Source organism: Lycorma delicatula, chromosome 1 (genome assembly GCF_047948215.1).
Source record: "Lycorma delicatula isolate Av1 chromosome 1, ASM4794821v1, whole genome shotgun sequence".
Lineage (NCBI taxonomy): Eukaryota > Metazoa > Arthropoda > Insecta > Hemiptera > Fulgoridae > Lycorma > Lycorma delicatula.
This window is the reverse complement of record NC_134455.1, coordinates 207,215,874-207,234,225: the sequence shown is the minus strand read 5'-3', so window position 1 is coordinate 207,234,225 and position 18,352 is coordinate 207,215,874. Positions and strand designations below refer to the sequence as shown.

Genomic DNA, 18,352 nt, shown 5'->3' with positions numbered 1-18,352 from the left:
TAAATAGAATAAATATGATTGGAATCTAAAGCAATACTCTTAACTCCTAATTTTTAAGTTTATTTACAAAAAAGCCATAAAAAAGCAAAAAAATTAGCACTATCCAAATAAATTCTCCAAATCAGTTCGACGATGGAGCAAATGGGTATAAATATGTTGGAAGAGGTAATTAAAATATTAATTAAATGATAATTAAAATATTGCAATCAGATAAACCAACACATCAATTATTAGCAAGGACTAGTTTGCCACACTTAAGATTGGTCACAATATTTTCAGTACAAGTAGAATTACTTTTAATTATTCTTGGAAAATTTTAGGAAAACATTTCAATAACTGATTAAGTTGATCAGGTTTGCAGCTATCTTTCAAAATATCTATGTTGAAGTCGGAAACTTAAAAATATTTTTTTTGTAACACTCATTAATAAAATGAAAAAGAAATATGTTTCAATTGTTTTTAAGAATTCTATTTTTATAAGATAATTTGGTATTTTATAGATTGATATCACTGTTAAAACTAAATTAATAACTTCAAGATATAAGTTCCTTCAAATACATTCACTTTGTTAAAAGTAGCCCATTAAGTAAAAATGTATTATCAATGCGCACGCAATGCTCATTTAAACAAATTATTTTAAATTTATGATTGAATTTATTAATAAAATTGAGTTAATTATTTTACTACTGGCACCTGAATGCCACAAAACATGAACACATCAATAATAACATCAAACAGTTTATAAACTGTTCACACAATTTATTTTATAATTAAACAACTGCCTATCCGTAACTGCATAGAATTATGTAAAGTTTACATGAAGGTCTAAAAAGTTTTAAAATATTGTCTTTCACCTCTCTGTAGTAAGGGGAAACAAACAAAACAATCTTCTGAAACCAATGAACTACCCAATCATTATTTTTACTCTGACTGTCTCTTACTTTATTAATATTACTTGTATTATATATCACAACTGCAACTGAAAAATGTTTAGGTATACAATCACTACTGGTCGAGCCAGTTTCATCCCTAGTTGCACTTACCTACCCAGTTACCTAGGCAGCTTATTTTTTTTATCTTTTTTTTATTAATATGCAACCAATATACTGTGAGACAGGAATACGAGGTGCTACCCAAAAGTTCAAGGAATTTGAATTTCGCTCGCGAACCATTGCTAGTACGTCCTGCTGCCGCTAGATGTGGATAACAGTACTCTTTGTGAATCAGTGTTCCAACAGCTGTGACAGTGAGAGGCTGCATTGTTGACTTTTGTGCGGTTGTGTAACATTGAGTTTTACTGCTTTGGCGAAGTTCTAAATGGCAGATTTTAAAGAGCAAAGAACCTGCATCAAATTTTGCTTCATGCTTAAAAAAACTGGTGCAGAAACCCATCACATGCTTGTGGAAGCATTTGGTGACAATGCTATGAGCAAAAGTAAAACTTTTTTGTGGTACAAACGATTCAGAGATGGACGAACGACTGACGATGAGCATTCAGGAAGACCATCAACAAGTGCAACACCAGAAAACATTGCGAAAGTGTGAGAGGCTATTGTTACAGATCTTAAGACAAACAATCATTTGAATATGACATTTGTACGATTGCACAAACATCATGTTTGTGCAATCGTACAAATGTCATATGGGTCCATGCAACGCATCTTGTCACACAATTTGAACATGAGACGCATTGCTGTATGGTCACTGTTGAACAGCGACTAGAAATAAAATCACGTAGCTGTCTGTAGTGAATTGAAAAATTCAGCAAAAGATAACCCTAACTTCATCTCCAACATCATAACTGCTGATGAGACATGGGTGTACGGGTATGACCCTGAAACTAAGCAGCAGTCGTCGCAGTAGAAGTCGCCAAGTTCACTGCAGCCAAAAAAAAGCAAGGTTCGCAGCAACGTGAAGTCCATGATGATTGTTTTTTCAACATCAAAGGCATTATCCATATGGAATTTGTTCCTCTTGGTCAAACTGTCAACAGGATGTTCTATTGTGAAGTTTTGAAGCGATTACATGAAAGCATTAGGCGCAAACGTTCAGATCTGTGGGGTAACAACAGCTGGGTTCTGCACCATGACAACACGCCTGCGCACACATCGCTAGCAATTTGGAATTTCTTGGCTTCCAAAAAGATGGTAGTGATTCCCCACCCACCCTATTCGCCTGACCTTGCCCCGTGTGACTTTTTCTCTTCCCGAAAATAAAATTTCAATTGAAAGGCCATCGTTTTAACACAATTGAGGAGATTCAGGAAGAAATGCAGAACGTGCTTCGAACACTTACACCTGCAGACTTCCAGGGATGCATGGAATCATGGGAAAAACGCTGGGAACACTGTATCAATTCCCAAGTGGATTACTTTGAAGGAGACAGTGGAAATTATAAGTTATAGTAAGCTATTTTATTTTTATGGTAAAATTCCCTGAACTTTTGGGTAGCACCTCGTAATGATATATATAAATACGTCCAAGAAAGGCAATTTGTTCTATGCTGCTAGCTTTCTAACTAATGAATTGACTAAGAATATTCTTATTAATATCAGTTTTCACATCTAGAATAGGACAATACTAGCTAACTTTCAATGATTAAAGATGTTATTCTTTGCTTCATGATTATTCTGTATCTATAAACAAAAAAAAGTAAAAGCATGTTTTACCTATTGGTGTCGACTCCGTTATAACTTTTAAAAATTTATGAAATGAAATAAAACTGTTATTTTGATTTCTTTGGAAATGTTAACTGCCCTTGACTGGGTTAAACATAAAATTCTGTAACAACTTTTCAACCTTTGATGGATCTCACTCTAAGACTTACACTGTTCTGATTTTGTACCTCATGAGTTAAGGAAGAATGAGAATTAATCATTCTTAAAATATAATTTAAAATTAACAGTAATGCAGCCACAAACAATAAGCCCTATTTTGAAATTAAGAAACTACATTCACCAATATAATCTTAATTTTTTTAAATTTAAAACAACTACCTTCTTAATCTCAAATAATCCAGCTTTAGTTCCAATATCCTCTTCTTTTAATTCATCAGTTCGATTTACAATTGTAGCACCACATGCTCTAGCTATACGGTTGTTGTCAGATTTACGAACACGGCGAATTGCTGATATTCCTGCCTAATTAAAAATGAACAAATTAATGTTACTAATAGCAAATTAAAAACAGAAAACATTATATTTATAAAGAAACTTTCACTAACAAACGGAAAAAGAAGTCTTGATTATAATTTAGATCAGTATCTTAACTGGAAACATCAGTAAATACATTTTTGATGGTTAAATTTAAAGAATTTTAAATAATTTTTGTGAAAATGGACATTTATTTTGAAAGAAGATAAGTACATATTATTTAAATATTTTCCATTGTTAACCAGAACTTTTTCCCATCTTACTGAAAAAAGTTGGATTACTCATTGGAAGAACGACTCATCTTTTGAGGCTATCCATGATTAGAGCCATTTTTTTATATCGTCAAAAGAACTGAATGCTGGTCAGACAGATAGTTCTACTTGTATTGAAACAAGTGGAAATCATAAACAACATCTAACGAATACAGGGGTAGGTAGGATAGAACATCCCACCCGAACGGCTCTAGTGTTTCCTCGACTGTTTAGGGACATGTGACATGTTGAAAAAATCACTGTCTGTTTTTTGGTGTATTCTGGTCGTTTCTCTTTTAATTGTCAGTTTAAGTGCACTAGTTGTTAATTCTACAGTCCTCAGTAATGGTTTCACCAGATTTTAGCAGCTCATAATATATCACACACACTTATGATCCCACCAAATTTAGAGCAATACCTTTGAATGATGGATATTTGGCTTTGTTGTTGACGTGGCCAGGCTTGCACCATGATATTTTGTGCTTGGGATTATCATAATGTATCCATTTTTCATCACCAGTAATGATACGATGCACAAACCCTTTCTTCTTTTCCGTTGAAGCAGACACACGAAAAAACACCTTTCAATGACCTTTGGCTTCAATTCGTATGGTACCAATTTCCTTGCTTCTGAACCACTCTCACTGACTTCAAACATTTAGAGACTGCTACTTCGTTCAGATTTCATGCTTCTGCCAATTCTTTAAGCATTTGATTTTGATCATCCAGCAATGAATCCCAATTCTTCATCTTCAAACCTTTTCGGTTGGCCAGGGTGCTCCTTGTCTTCCAAATCAAAATCTTCCCTTTTGAATTGTCTAAACAAGTATTCACAAGTTGAAACTTATGGAGCATAATAGCCACAAGCTTCAAACAGCAAATGAAAACTTTCAACTACAGATTGAAACAAAAAAGAAATATTTCCTACAAATTGTGTTTCATTGGCACAAAACTTCATATTCAACAAGTTAAAAATATGTTGTTTATATTTCGACCAAATGACACATACTGATTTTTAAGCCAATTGGTAGGGCTTTTATATGTACATGGCTTTAGTATGAACCAAAACCATCAGGTGCTAATTACACATATTCTTGTAAATCCTTTGAAATTAAGTTTAGCCAAATGAATGGTGGCTATACCATTTTTGATGCTATCTTAATTTTAAAAGCTGTTATCCATGTTAACATAGTTTAACTAATCATAACTAATTTAATTTTAATCATAACTATTAAAAACAAAAGTATTTGTTATTTTATCTAATTTACATGGAGTTAATGAAGATTTTTAGTGTAATTTATGATTATTGTACCTAGGTAGATTTTGAATAGGGTTGTTCTTTTCTTTCAAGAATCTCTTTTATTTTTTACTATATTAAGTTTTCCACAAAAGTATTTTCTGATTTATATTTTAAGAAAACAAATTTTTTTTTAATGTATTATCAAGCTATCTTCTTTCATCCATTTTATCTAATTTTTTCATACTCAGCCATGTCTTAACTTCATTTCTAGGACCAATACTACTAATTATTATTTTGAGAAGATAAATCGTTATTTTTTTAAATTATCTTTGTAAATATAAAATTAAAAAAAGTAGTAATTACAAAATAATGTGTATTAAAAATTCAATGAAAATATTTTATTAAAAGATAAACTTTGCTGCTTGATGAAGAAAAGAAAATTTTTTTGTAAAAAACTATAATGTTTTTCCTTTTATCTAAAAAACATGCGAGCAACTCAATTTTTACATATACTTGTACTTATAAATATCATATCCACTACTTTTATAACTAACTGATATATAAAGAGTGATTCACAGTTTCTGAGCTCAGCACTAGAAAAAATAATGAAAAAAGTTTATACAAACTTGGGAAACTCTCCATTACTCTCCAAGTTACGGCTAGCAAAAGATTTCACCCTGATTCCTGTGAAATGCACAGGAAATCAAATCGTACTGAAATTTTACAAATCTAAATTAAGGAGAGGTAAACTTGAAGATTTCTTACGGTTTTTGACCTAACAAATTGAATAAAACAGGTTCCAGAACCATATCTTCAATAATTTTCATAATATCCAACATAAAATAGAAAAATTTGTTGACTAAAAACATGTTTTTATACTTTTGTAATACAAAAACTTTGTTAAATGACTAACATATGTGTAAAATTTATTATCAAAACTTTTAGAGGTTTAATCCATTTCCATTAGTTTTCTAAGAAAACTAACTGAAAATAGTCCAATAAAATACAAATACATGTTCACAATATATGTCAGTGTAAATACACGTTCACAATATATGTCAGTGTAAATACACGTTCACAATGTATGCAATATTTTAAATGTTATCAACTACAGAAAATGAAGTTAACATTTTCTGACAATTTAACATTTTCTGTCAATTTCAATTGACAAAATGTTAAAAAATAAAAAATGTAACCGATACATTTAATAAAAATGTTTAAAGTAAATTTTCAAAAATCTGTCCCATTGCAATAAATTTGGCTGCACACTTTCACATTGCTAACGTTGCTCTTCACAACTCTGCACGACTTTCCTTAATTTTTATTGCAGTATCTGTAATATGAGCAACCAACTCTTCCTGTGTATGAACTTTTCTCTTGTACACAATAATACTTTTCATTCAATCCCAGACACAAAAATCTAACGGTGTTAAATAAAGTAATCTTGGTGGCCAACCACACTCTGGAAGTATCATTTTGGAAACTGCTTACTTAAGTATGCTGATATGGCACCTGAGAAGTGGGGAACTACACCATCATGCTGAAAGTACATGCAATATTTTGACGCTATTGGAACATCTAATAGCAGTGCCAACTGTTCCTTAAGGAATTCCAAGTAAAGAGGACATCTTAGGAAAATGAATGATTCAATTAGCTGATTGTAAACTAGACTATACCACACACTGATGCTAAATCAGTGTTTGAAATTACATTTTACTGTTGTGTATGGATTGACTTCTGCCCAAGTGTGTTTGTTGCAAAGGTTGTTGATACAGTCCTGAGTAAACTGAGCCTCGTCGGTAAATAAAATGAACCTGCGCAATCAGCAGCTCACATTTAACCAGTTGCAATATTGCAAAGAAAACATCTCTTTGTTGAAGATTTTGTACTCTTTGATTATAGTAAGGATACAGTTTATTATGAAGTGTCTTCTACACCATAGACTTTTTTCCCCATCTCCTTTCTGGGACTGCTCGTAGAGCATTACTTTAAAAGGGGGGAGTAACACCATCAGGTGGCCAGATGCCAGTATGCGGAGTGCCTGCGACCTCACCACACCAGGACAACCCCCACATACTAAGGGAGCCCTCTAAGTGCTCAGCCGTGGACCTGTCCAGCCCTACACCCTTCAACGCCTCACTCCCTGGCAGGACTCCTCACTTGCATGCACAGTTTATCTATCACCTTCTTCAAATAATTCTCAACTGCCTTCCATTTGTCAGCTCCCTTAATTATAATGCTCTGCGTATCTTCTGGCCAGAACATGTCCTCCAATCCCAGGGCATCCAACATCTCCCTGCGTTCCCTCTCGAAGTGGGGACAGCAGAAATTAACGTGAAAGGGGGTCTCTCCTCCTTATCACTCAGGGCAGAGATCCACATGATCCAGGCCAAATCTGTGCAGATATGACCTGTAAGCACCATGGCCTGCCAGAAACTGTATTAAGCTGTATCGCCAATGAGGTGATAGGTCTATTGTATTGACCTTTAGGCCCTTGATCCCATCACTCCTGCCAGACCTCCATTAACTCCTCTGCAGTCTGCGATGATAGATGCTTTTTATCCCTGTGAGGCAAAGGCCCTTGTTCTCAGAGCCTCCTCCTTTGTAGTATGACCAAATTGATCGACATAACTGCTGCCAGGACCACATCCTCTTTTGAAACTGTTCTGTATGCAGCTATAATTCTTAAACAGCACCTTCTTTGCATCGCCTCGAGCTTTCCTCGGTATTTAACAAATCTGGTTATACCGGCCCACAGCTTAGTTCCATAAAGCAGAGTGGATATATCACTCCAGCCAGCAGTTCCCTCCGATACTGCATATATCCACCGCTATTAGGAAGGAGGCTGGCAATCAATCTGGTCCTCTCCAATATTTTGGTATCTTCTATGGCATGGGTGCCAAAACTTAGCTTAGCGTTGATCCATATTCCAAGGTGTTTGATTGCCGACAAATGATCCTCAAAACGATCCTTCTCCAACATTACTTTCAATGTCGGTCTCTTCTTTGCAGGGAAGATTGCCACTGCCTACGTCTTCTCTGGGGCAAGCATCAGCCCTACCCCAGCCATCCAGAGTCAAATATGAGTCACTTATTTTATCAGTAGCCTCTCACTTTGTGTTCACCTTGACCACCAAGGTGAAATTGTCAGCATATCCCACCATTGTCACATCCTGCAGAAGTGTGACAGGAAACCCCGTCGAATGCCAGGTTCCAGAAAATGGGTTCAAGGACCGACCCCTCAGGCACACCTCTGGGTCTGCTCAACTATTTCTCCTTGTACCTGGCACTCCAGCCTACATCTTGTGAGGTAAGATCGGATTATCTGACGCAAATACATGGGATCTCTCATGGCCCTCCCAGCCACATCGCATACAGAAGTCATAGCATCATGGGCTGACAGTAACATGTCTGCCCTCGATTAATACAAATTTTTAAACTTTTATCATTTTAAATAAAATGCTGTTATAATAAACAATAATGAATTTTATTTTTTGCTGCCATGGACTGATTTTTATACAATGAAATCTATCTCCCATTTCTTTATTTTGATGTATTTTTTACATTGTTTTTTACACTTTGTTCTGTGGAACATATCCACTGTGTATAACAGAATCTGGCGTTTTTATAGAATGAACCTATCTCTTATTTCTTTATTTTGCTGTATATTTTACATGGTTTTTTACAATGTTCTGTGGAACATATTCACCTTGTATAAATTGAATCTGGTGTACTTAACAAACAAAAACATAATTATGTAATAAACAATATTAGTCATAAATTAGTAACTCACTTTCACTAAATAATGCTGAGCAAGATCTGAGATGCCCTTTTCTGTGAAGATGAGATCTGGTTTCAATACAATTATTTCACTGCAGATTTTCTGTACATATTCTTCTTCTAGTTGTAGTATTCGAGTGAAATCACCTTCATTCATTATTTCAACATTTGTCTAAATAACAAAAAAAAAATTATGATCTGCTGAATTGGTTCTTAAGTTGTATCCAGTCATTATTTAAAACTATTTCTAAAAAAAAATAAAAATAAACCTTTTTTTTATTTAACGCTAAAATCAAGAGTATATTGACCTCATATGCAATAACCACTTATTAATCTTAACACAGGAAATAACTATATAATGTAGAAAATATGTAAAAAAAATCCTTAACACTTATATCATTACACTAATGTTCAAAATGGAGACAGTAAAAAAAAATTGTATTAAAAAAACTCAAGATTCTTCTTAAGAAATCATAAGAAAAACGAATGTTTTCCTTTTTCTAACTGACAAGAATAAAAGTATGAACTCATCCTCCAGACTTCACATAAGGTAATATATTACACTGCATCTTATAGTTGCATACTTCACAACAAAATATATTCTTATGCATATTCTAATGCACACCATCACAAATACAAAAGATTCAGTCAGTAACTGTAAGCCTTAACATTTACCACTATAGTCCACGTAGATATCTAACCAGACCCAAAAGAACCAGAAAAGGGATCAGGGATAAAAGAAAGAAGTGGATAACAAAGTGATTGTAAAACGAGAACAACAAATCAATTGAAGTTAAGTTAATGCTTTAAAGTTGCTTACAAAGTGGCTGTGCTCACTGATCACAATTCCTTGGGATCAGCACTTCTTAACTTAAAAGTATGAGCAGAATATCAGGTTCCAATGCAAAACTTTTGTACTGATCAGATAAAATGTATGCCACGATAAACTGCTTTTCTTAATTTAAATATCTGTGAGAGCCTGAAGAGGATCTATTTCACTAAGGAAAATCCTAACCCATTCTTAGAATTACGAGGTTTATAGAAGTCTCCAACTAAACTATAAACTACTCAATTGTTCAACTAGCATTGGAATTTCTTAGAAAAATATTAAAAATAAAAAAAAGTTAAAAATGTATGAATAAAATAATTATATCAATATTGTGGTAAACTTTTATAAACTGATTTTGGTAGATCACTACCACTAAATGTTTCAATTTGGTTTAGTAAATGCTTACTATAGAAATTATTTTGGCTAATGATAAAACGAAGAAATTGAAGATACAAATATATTTGGACTTTAACACTTCTAACTGAAAAAAGCTATAATTGTTTTTGATCTAGGACACATGCAATTGTGTTTGAAGCGAACACAACTGCATGTGTTGATTAAATAAGATAGTAAAATAATTAAAAATACTGTTCTTTTTGTTTAAAAATTTAGGTAATAATAAAAACACTTAGATTTAACTTTCTAAATTTTTTTTTAATGGCTGAACAACCAAAAAGTTACACAAGGGAAGTTCTGAGAAGACAGTCCCCCTTTACACAATCAGAATGAGATGCTAAGTAACAGCAAGACATCTTCCATCTGTGAAGCACCATTGATACACAATCAGTGACAAAAGTTTTCGTAGTCGACTCTTATTTATTTATTCTATATTTCTTTGTAAATAATGGGCAAGCTATAAAGATAGGAAATTTAAACATTTTTTAATTTATTTCCAGTAACATTTGGGTATGTTGGGTAATAAAAGATTTTTTTTCTATAGCATTAGTTATGAAGAGGTTGGACAGACAAGCCTGTTTGCAACTAAAGCATACTATGAAAATAGTGATAGTTTTATGGCTGCATTTCAACATACATGAGAATAGTGCGGTCCTGTTAGCCCGCATTAAAAATCAAGCCATTAAAGTCTGGGTGCAGAATTCAAATAGTGCTGAACAACAAACTTCCTCGTAAATAAAAGAAGTTTCACATCAATAACTTCTGTATAATGAAAATATATGTGAAAATATTGCTGCTTGTTATCAGTTTGACAAAGGATATTGAGAGATTACACAAATTAAACTCTTAAAAACCTATTAATTTGTTTACTCTTGAGTATCTTATTTACAAAATAAGAAATTATACTTTATCATTAACATAATAATATGAAATCTTTAATATTTAAGAGAAAAAATTAATTCAGAATTTTAAAATAAATTATGGGTGGTAATAAAATTATAAAATCATCAATTAATATAAGGATTATTTACTTTTAATATTTACAGAATGCATAAAATTTTATAAGCATTTTGTTGCTACAAAATGCAACATTATAAGTACAACAAACAAAACTGGCAAAAATCTCCTTCAAACATGACACACAAAGTTTCTAAACAGGTATATGGGAAGCACCCCAATAAATCCTTGACCATTTATTTTTTTTTGCCTGATTGGTCATTAGATACAAACCTGAATTCAAACAAGCCTTAATTCAAACTTCATAAACTAGCCAAATAATTCTAGATTGTCAAGGATTTCCACAAAAACATGAGTAGAAAACATTACTTTCTTCAATAATTACAGATCACACAATTACTTTTTTTTAACAATTGAAGGAAACGAATAGAATTTTTGTTAAGTATATTATTTAAGAAATAAATAGTATCGTCAGTAAATATGAAAGTAGCATCCTTGTAGTCAAAATAACTCCATTTTTATTTAAAGAAGTAGACTTCTCAAGAAATTATAAAGAATTACTGCTAAATCCTTACCTGACTATCACCTTTCTTATATTCCAAATTACAATCTAACAGCATAATTCGTGGATTCTTTATCATACGATGCATTTTAGGATGAGTGACATCCTTATTGATCATAACACCTTTTAACACTTCAGAGTCTTCAATACTTCCACCTGGTATCTGAAAATCATTTAACAATTTAATAAAATTTATTTAAATACCATATGATCAAAAGAAATCCAATAAATACACATTCAACATCGGACAGATAAACTAATGAATAGCATAGAAATCAAGAATTATTGCAACTATCTCATACAGTGTCTGGATAAAAATAATGATATGTAATAATTTTCTGTAAAGTAAAAAAATATTACTGAATAGAGATATTTAATAACATCTTCAGTCTGATGGCATGATATGATATCAGGAGTAATGTAGAGTAATATGCTATCTACCATGTTAATAATAAAAATTTTAAATTGTAATTGATAATCTGTAACAACAAATCACAACCATATTTTGTGCATCCTATCCATTAAATGCACTGTTAAATATTAAATAAATTATTGTGAAATGCCATACAGGTCTGTCACTGGCCTCTAAATTGTCCATACGTTTAAGAACATCCTTAGTTAATGAATTTAAATTTTTAATACAAACAAAACTAGTAAAGAAATTGTCCAAAACATTTTTTTATTTCACTCTTTACAGTTTATGCTACTTTTCTACGTAGTTTAACTTGTTTGTTTAAATATTTATCACAGCGTTTTACTAAATTGTTTATGCTCACGTCATAGAAATCAGCAGCCTGTGACAACAACCAGACAACCTGGTTGACGAAACCAGCAGCCTGTAAAGACAACAGTCTTCAAATGTAGTTTTCACTTCTTCATCAGTGTCAAACTGCTGACTGCTGAAAAACTCCAGAAACAAAAACTGCCGAGAAACTTCAGATGGTGGAACAGGTGGTAATCACTTAGTGTAAGGTCCGAACTGTATGATGGGTGGTCCATTTGCTCCCTTCCTGTTTGGGAGCAGAGTTTGAGCAGCAGAATGAGGTTGTGCATTGTCATGCAACAACAAAACTCCAGATAACAGCAGGCCATGTTGCTTATTCTGTATGGCATGTCGAAGCTTCATCAAGGTCTCGCAGTACACAGCTGAGTTTATTGTTGTTCCTTTGCACAATACAATTGATATCAGGACACCATGTCAATCCCAAAACACAGTTGCCATAATCTTGCATGTTGATATTGTCTATTTCACTTTGGCTGAAGATGCATGTCCACTTCATTGACTGCTGTTTTGATGCTGGAGTGATGTGAGAAACCAATGTCTCGTCTCCTGTGACAATCTGGTCCAAAAGTTCATCTCCTTCCTCACTGTTATCAGATCAAAAATGTTAAATAAAAGCCATTCTCCTTTTTTTGGTGTGCTTCAGAAAGCAGCACGAGAACCCATCATAAGTACAGTTTTTTGAACTGCAATGATTCTTTGAACGCATCATGAAGATGTAGGATTCAAGGCTTCTGAAGCAGCAATTACAGTACAATCTTGACTTGAATAACACTAAGATAGGATACAATAGATTAGAGAAATAAGAGAGGATCAAAAGAAAATTGGCCTTACACCAGAAGACACCACAAACAAAAAATCAAGGATAAAAACAATTGCACTCACAAGAAAGTAATTCACAACACTAACATTTTCAACACCAGAAAGAACATAGAGATGGAAACATGAAAAAGAACTGGGAGGACCGCAAGACCCAAACAGTCCCTTCAAAGAGAAGTGGATAACAGACTGACTACAGTGATCCAATGAGGCCAATGCGAAAAAAGGAAAATTAGTGATGCAATTTCTTAATCTATTCACTTAGAAATTTATGATATATAAACAAAAAAAGTTTGACAGTACCTTTTCAATTTTGGCATATCGCTTGATATCAATTTCTCGTCTACCATTTTCTTCCAATGCAACAATTTCAACAGCTTCAATCGCTATCTTGCAAGCCAGTTCAGACCACTTCCCAATAAACTTAGTACCAACACAAGCTTGAACAACTTCCACTAACTTCTTTTTATCATTACGATCTAAAGCAACACTGTTAAACAAACAAAAAATTATCTAAATCACATATAGCACTTAGATACATTTAAAAAAGAATGACGTGAAAATTAAGACTTTTTTTAAAAATACCATACACTGTTGATTTTTCAAATCTTTATTTCTGGATGAATAATACGAATATGTACATTATGTCTTTTACAGGCCAATTATTACAAAAACTAGGAAACAAATGTTCAATATAGAATTTTGTAATACATAAATAATATATTTTAAATTTATAATTACCATCAATCTTATCTTCTTGTTACTTAAATGTAATATTTAACTAATTCTTTCATAATTTAATTGTAAAACAATTTTATTTAATGGGTGAACAGGTTATTATAACTAAAAATGAGCAACAAAATGCATACAAATAGGTAAACCATGGAAAACAAAAAAATGGGAATAAATCTCACAAGTATGGCATACAACATATCGAAGCCATAAGGGGATTATAAAAGGATCTTATAAATGGGAGAAAAAACTAAATGAACAATAACATTAAAAGTATATATATTATTCTTGAACACAAACAATTGGCCTAATTAAAATTAGGCTGTTAAAAAGACAAAACAGATTTCTAGAAAAAAATCAGACTTCTACCAAGTTCTGAAAACCAGCACGTAAATTATGCAACAGCCTACTAGTTTTTATTTTTCTTTATTAAAATGTTTTTAAAACAATCATTTCTATGATAATAAAATTAATTTCATACAAATTTGCAATTGAAAGCACAATTTTGTGGAATAATTTTATGATGTAATTTAAATATAGGTTTTTTAAACTAAAATTTGTTATCCAAACAATATATTTTCTTACTTATAAATACATCTAATAATCTCAAATCATCCTCTGTACATGTAGGATGGAAGGCTATCACACTCCTCTATACACAAGGGAGGTTGCCTCTTTTTTGGGCTACCTATTTTTTATCAATGTGTTTTAAATATATATATTTTTCTTGTAATGATATATTTCTTCCTAAATATCTATTTATTTCCAATGTTGTTGGTAGGAGTAAGAGTAACTTCTTTTTACAGTCATGAATTTGAATAAAAATATAAAATAATAGATAAGATGTACTTTTTAATGGTTTTAAAGCTCTATTCCTATAAATATATTTTCTTACCATGGTGTAATAAAATAAAAATAAATTAATTTTACATCTTTTGCAAGTGAAGTTATGATAATTTAACAATATCATTGCTGAATTTGTGGTCCGTGTGGATGTTCGCAACTTGTATCTATATGTTGCAAGTTCATACTTTTAGTATAGAGACCCTCTGATCATAATCTTGAGATCTGGGATAAAATCCTACTTTTTAGCCCAATATGGTCTACAGATAGTCAATGTACCTGGTGAGTTGCCCACCTATGCAGGTAAAGTAGATTGGCATTAGTTATTTGGTGTAATAAACATCGATGTTACCATTGTGGGTGTATTCCTGCCAATGTCTGTAACTGGAAGGTGGTGGATGACTGCTTGAGTGATCATAGATTGATTATTTACAAGATTGTTGGTGGTTCAAATGAGCGCTACCAATGTAACATTCCAGTTCAGCAGGGTCGTTTCCTGTGCAGGCAAGCGGACTGGAGGAAATTTATAGACTTTCTTTCGGTCAGACTTCGAATTTTGGATCAAGGTCTAGAGTCTTTGGAATTGGAGGACCTCACAGAGAGTTTGTCAGCGGCTTTCATCGACACCCCCGTTGACTGCTCTATTCCCTGCAGTTCAGGTTGAGAAAGGCTTGCTCCATGGTGGTCCAGGGAGCAATTGTCAGCCTTGAAACAGGCTGTCTGTCTCTTACGGAGAGCATCTCAATACTAGGATGATCCTGAGTGGGTGGATAATACTTGTTGCAGAACATCAGGACCACAAATCTCAGATCTTACTACTTTCATAAAGTTCATATGGCAAAGAGGAATTCCTGGCGTTCCTTTCTGCATGAGTAGGGGAACAAGGATCCCTAGGGAGTCATATATAGGATTTTGGAGCAAAAACGAAGAAAGGATGTTCTGTCTGCTCTTTTGGGCAGGCTTGGTGTCCAGATACATCCAGGCTTGACAAGATATGTCTGGAATCTTGCACAAATTACTAAAAGATTTACTCTCTGATGACAACAAAGCAGGGGAGACTGCAGGTGCGGCGTGAGGTTGCTCATTTTCATGGGGGAGCTTTGTCTTTGGAGATTACTAAGGTCGAAGTGCATCAAACCATCAGTAGTTCAGGTAGGGGTAAGGCCCCAGGCTTAAATGGAGTAACAGCAGAGCTCCTTGTTCACTCAATAGGGGTAAGTGTGAGAATTATCAGGCGTACTTTCAATAAATTGTTGTTTGATGGATGTTTCCCTGTTTGTTGGATCCCACTGTTAGTTTGTCATATATGCTCTTGACGTTACTACCAGTAATTGGTAAGTCCTTTGAAAGTTTCTACCCCTTTACACAAATGAAATGTTAACCTCGTGTGGCTTACTGATGGAGAACCAGTACGGGTTTCATCCCAGAAAAGGTACTGAGGATGCCACACTTCATGTAATGTGTGTGGTGTGGCATCTGTCATCTCCATCCATTTCAAACTATGACTATTTGGGAATTTTCCTAGACATTACAGGGGCGTTTAACAATTTGTGGTGGCCCTCGACCATTTATTAACTGCAAAAAAGAGAATGCACTGAGTGAATTGCAGGTAATGCAGTTATTTCAGTGATTGGGATGTGCTGCTTCACAAGGCCATAAGGCAGGCAAGATGCTTTCCAACGGGTGTCCCCAGGGCAGCGTGTTGGGTCCTTTGTTGTACGTGGTGGAGTTAGAATCTCTTCTACGGCTGAGGTTGCCCAGTGGGTGTCACATTATGGCTTATACTGATGAGCTCCTGCTGGCTGAAGGATGCTCGCAAAGGGAGGTTCAGTTCCAAGCCACTCAGGATTGCAGGATACTTGAGCCGTGGAGTCATCAACATAAGATGACCTTCAGCCTGGAGAAAACCACTATGATGCTACATGCAGTGCCTATTTGGGCGGATAGGCTAAAGTTTAAAAGCTATCGAGACATACTATTGAGGGCTCAATGGCTTATACTTTTGACGGTAGTGAGTGGCTACCATACGATTTCATAGGGGGCAATCTTGGTGACTGCGGGCGTGAAACTGATAGACCTGATTGTGTCAGAGCAGCAACAGTGTTATGTTACCAAGAAGTTACGTGAGTTAACTTCTGATAAAGTTCAGGAAATTAAACAAGATGGTAATGCTTTGTGGCAGACCAGATGGAATGTGGGAGAGGGCAGACATTATACGCATGACCTGTTTCTTGATGTTAGTTTGCAGGGCCCCTTTTGGATACACCGAAATAAATAAATGACCCAATATCTTTCTGGGCATGGCGCTTTCTGAGACAGGCTGCAGAGGTTCGACCTGGTGGACTCAGGAATGTGTATGCAATGTATGAACAATTGGATGATATAAATTATGTTCTGTACGTTTGTTCAGAGTTGATATACACTGCCTGGCAAAAGAAAGAACTACAGTCAGCATTTAGGGTGCCACATGGACTTTCCCACATTCTTCTTTTGTTCGTTTTGTATTTACTAAGTTTTTGTTGTTGGTTTGTTTTATTGTAACTGCATGTTGAACTCACTTCTTTTACCTTCAGGTAGGTAGTGGATTTCAGTTCCTTTCCATATTTTGTTTACTCAGTCTTGTTTGAGGCTAATGTAAGATGTGTTTTGTTTTTAGTTTTGTTGTTTTTTAGGATTAGTAGTACACAAATGGGAATTTCACGTGTGGCATTTGCATCGATGGCATCCTGACTGAGACAAAAACAAGGCTGAGAGATGCCTTTTGCCAAGGTTTTGAAGATGATGTCCGGTAAAGCCCAAAAGGTCTAGGTACAGAATGGGTGGGATGGTGAGTGTCTTCCTCTATGAGGTCAGGAAGAGGGTGTACATTATCTTCAGTAAGAGTAACGCGCTATATTACATAGTTATACACCATACATGGTTGCAGTGCATCAGAATTGAATTAACATATAGTTTAATAGTGTGTAAATGTTTTTATATTAATATTATGTTATTTTCAAGAAATTTGATGACAATTTTTCAAAAATGTTGTTTGGGTATGCTCATTAAATTGCTAAATAGTTGTATTTTATTCAAATCTGTGAGGGACATTCTAAACAAATTATATGCAGATTATTATTAAATTCTATAAATTACTTCTCCATATGTAATGATCACCGATATTCAGGCATTTACCATACTGTTACACAAGTTTTTTAGACCAACAAAAACATTCCTGTTTACAGTATCTAGAATTAAACTCATCCATGAACTTCTCACTCATTTCAAAGTAATGAGAAGCAAGCCAGGTCTTCACTTTGTATGAGAGATATTAGTCAATCGGTACCAAACCCAGGTTTATAAACTATAAAGGGAGGGCGCTAAAAATTTCTCATTTAAAACTCCTGAAGTAAAAATTCTACGTTATTTCTAGAATGGGATGCACATAGTCATGCAGAAACAAAAAAATTCTTCACATTATTGACATAAACATAACACAATCAATATCAATTAAGTGATACTGTTTTATTACATTTCTAAAAAAATGTTAACACCATAATCCTCATAGCTGGTCGGAACAATAATCACAGGTACCATGTTTCATTAACTACTGCCTTATCAACACTGAACAGAATGATGCAGATCTGCATAAACCATGTTTATATAATAATTAGATTTTGAGGCTTGAATCCCTGGAGATGTCCTGAGCTTACTTTTTATTTTTTTTTCTCCCTTCCCTCAAGACCTGTACAACACAGCCTTGAGGGTGCCAGTTGCCTCTACTCCACTGGGAGGCCATGCCATTCCTGACAGTACCCCCCAGTGGCTGGGTCTCAGTCTTTTAATAAACGCCTGCCTCTAATCCGGGGTACCCTTCTGGGGCTTCACCAGGTCTTGGTCTTTCTTTTCCTCACCTAAGGATCCCAGGAGTCCCTGTTAATCATTGAAGGTGGGACGCCGGAGCATCCTACCCCTCCTGAACAGGCTGTCCTTCCTGCTATAACACTAACACCCCTCACCCATCTTCCAGGGT

General features: G+C 34.2%; 1 protein-coding gene across 1 annotated transcript in view; it reads right to left on the bottom strand.

Annotated features, from left to right (window-relative positions):
* CCT3 (chaperonin containing TCP1 subunit 3) overlaps positions 1–18,352 on the bottom strand; it is a 64,589-nt gene that overhangs the window by 28,347 nt on the left and 17,890 nt on the right. Inside the window, exons 5-8 of the mRNA XM_075371170.1 lie at positions 13,069–13,255; positions 11,179–11,328; positions 8,435–8,593; positions 2,996–3,139 (exon numbers count right to left, since the gene is read on the bottom strand). Coding sequence (XP_075227285.1) covers positions 2,996–3,139; positions 8,435–8,593; positions 11,179–11,328; positions 13,069–13,255 — 640 coding nt within the window. The remainder of the gene's footprint in view (positions 1–2,995; positions 3,140–8,434; positions 8,594–11,178; positions 11,329–13,068; positions 13,256–18,352) is intronic.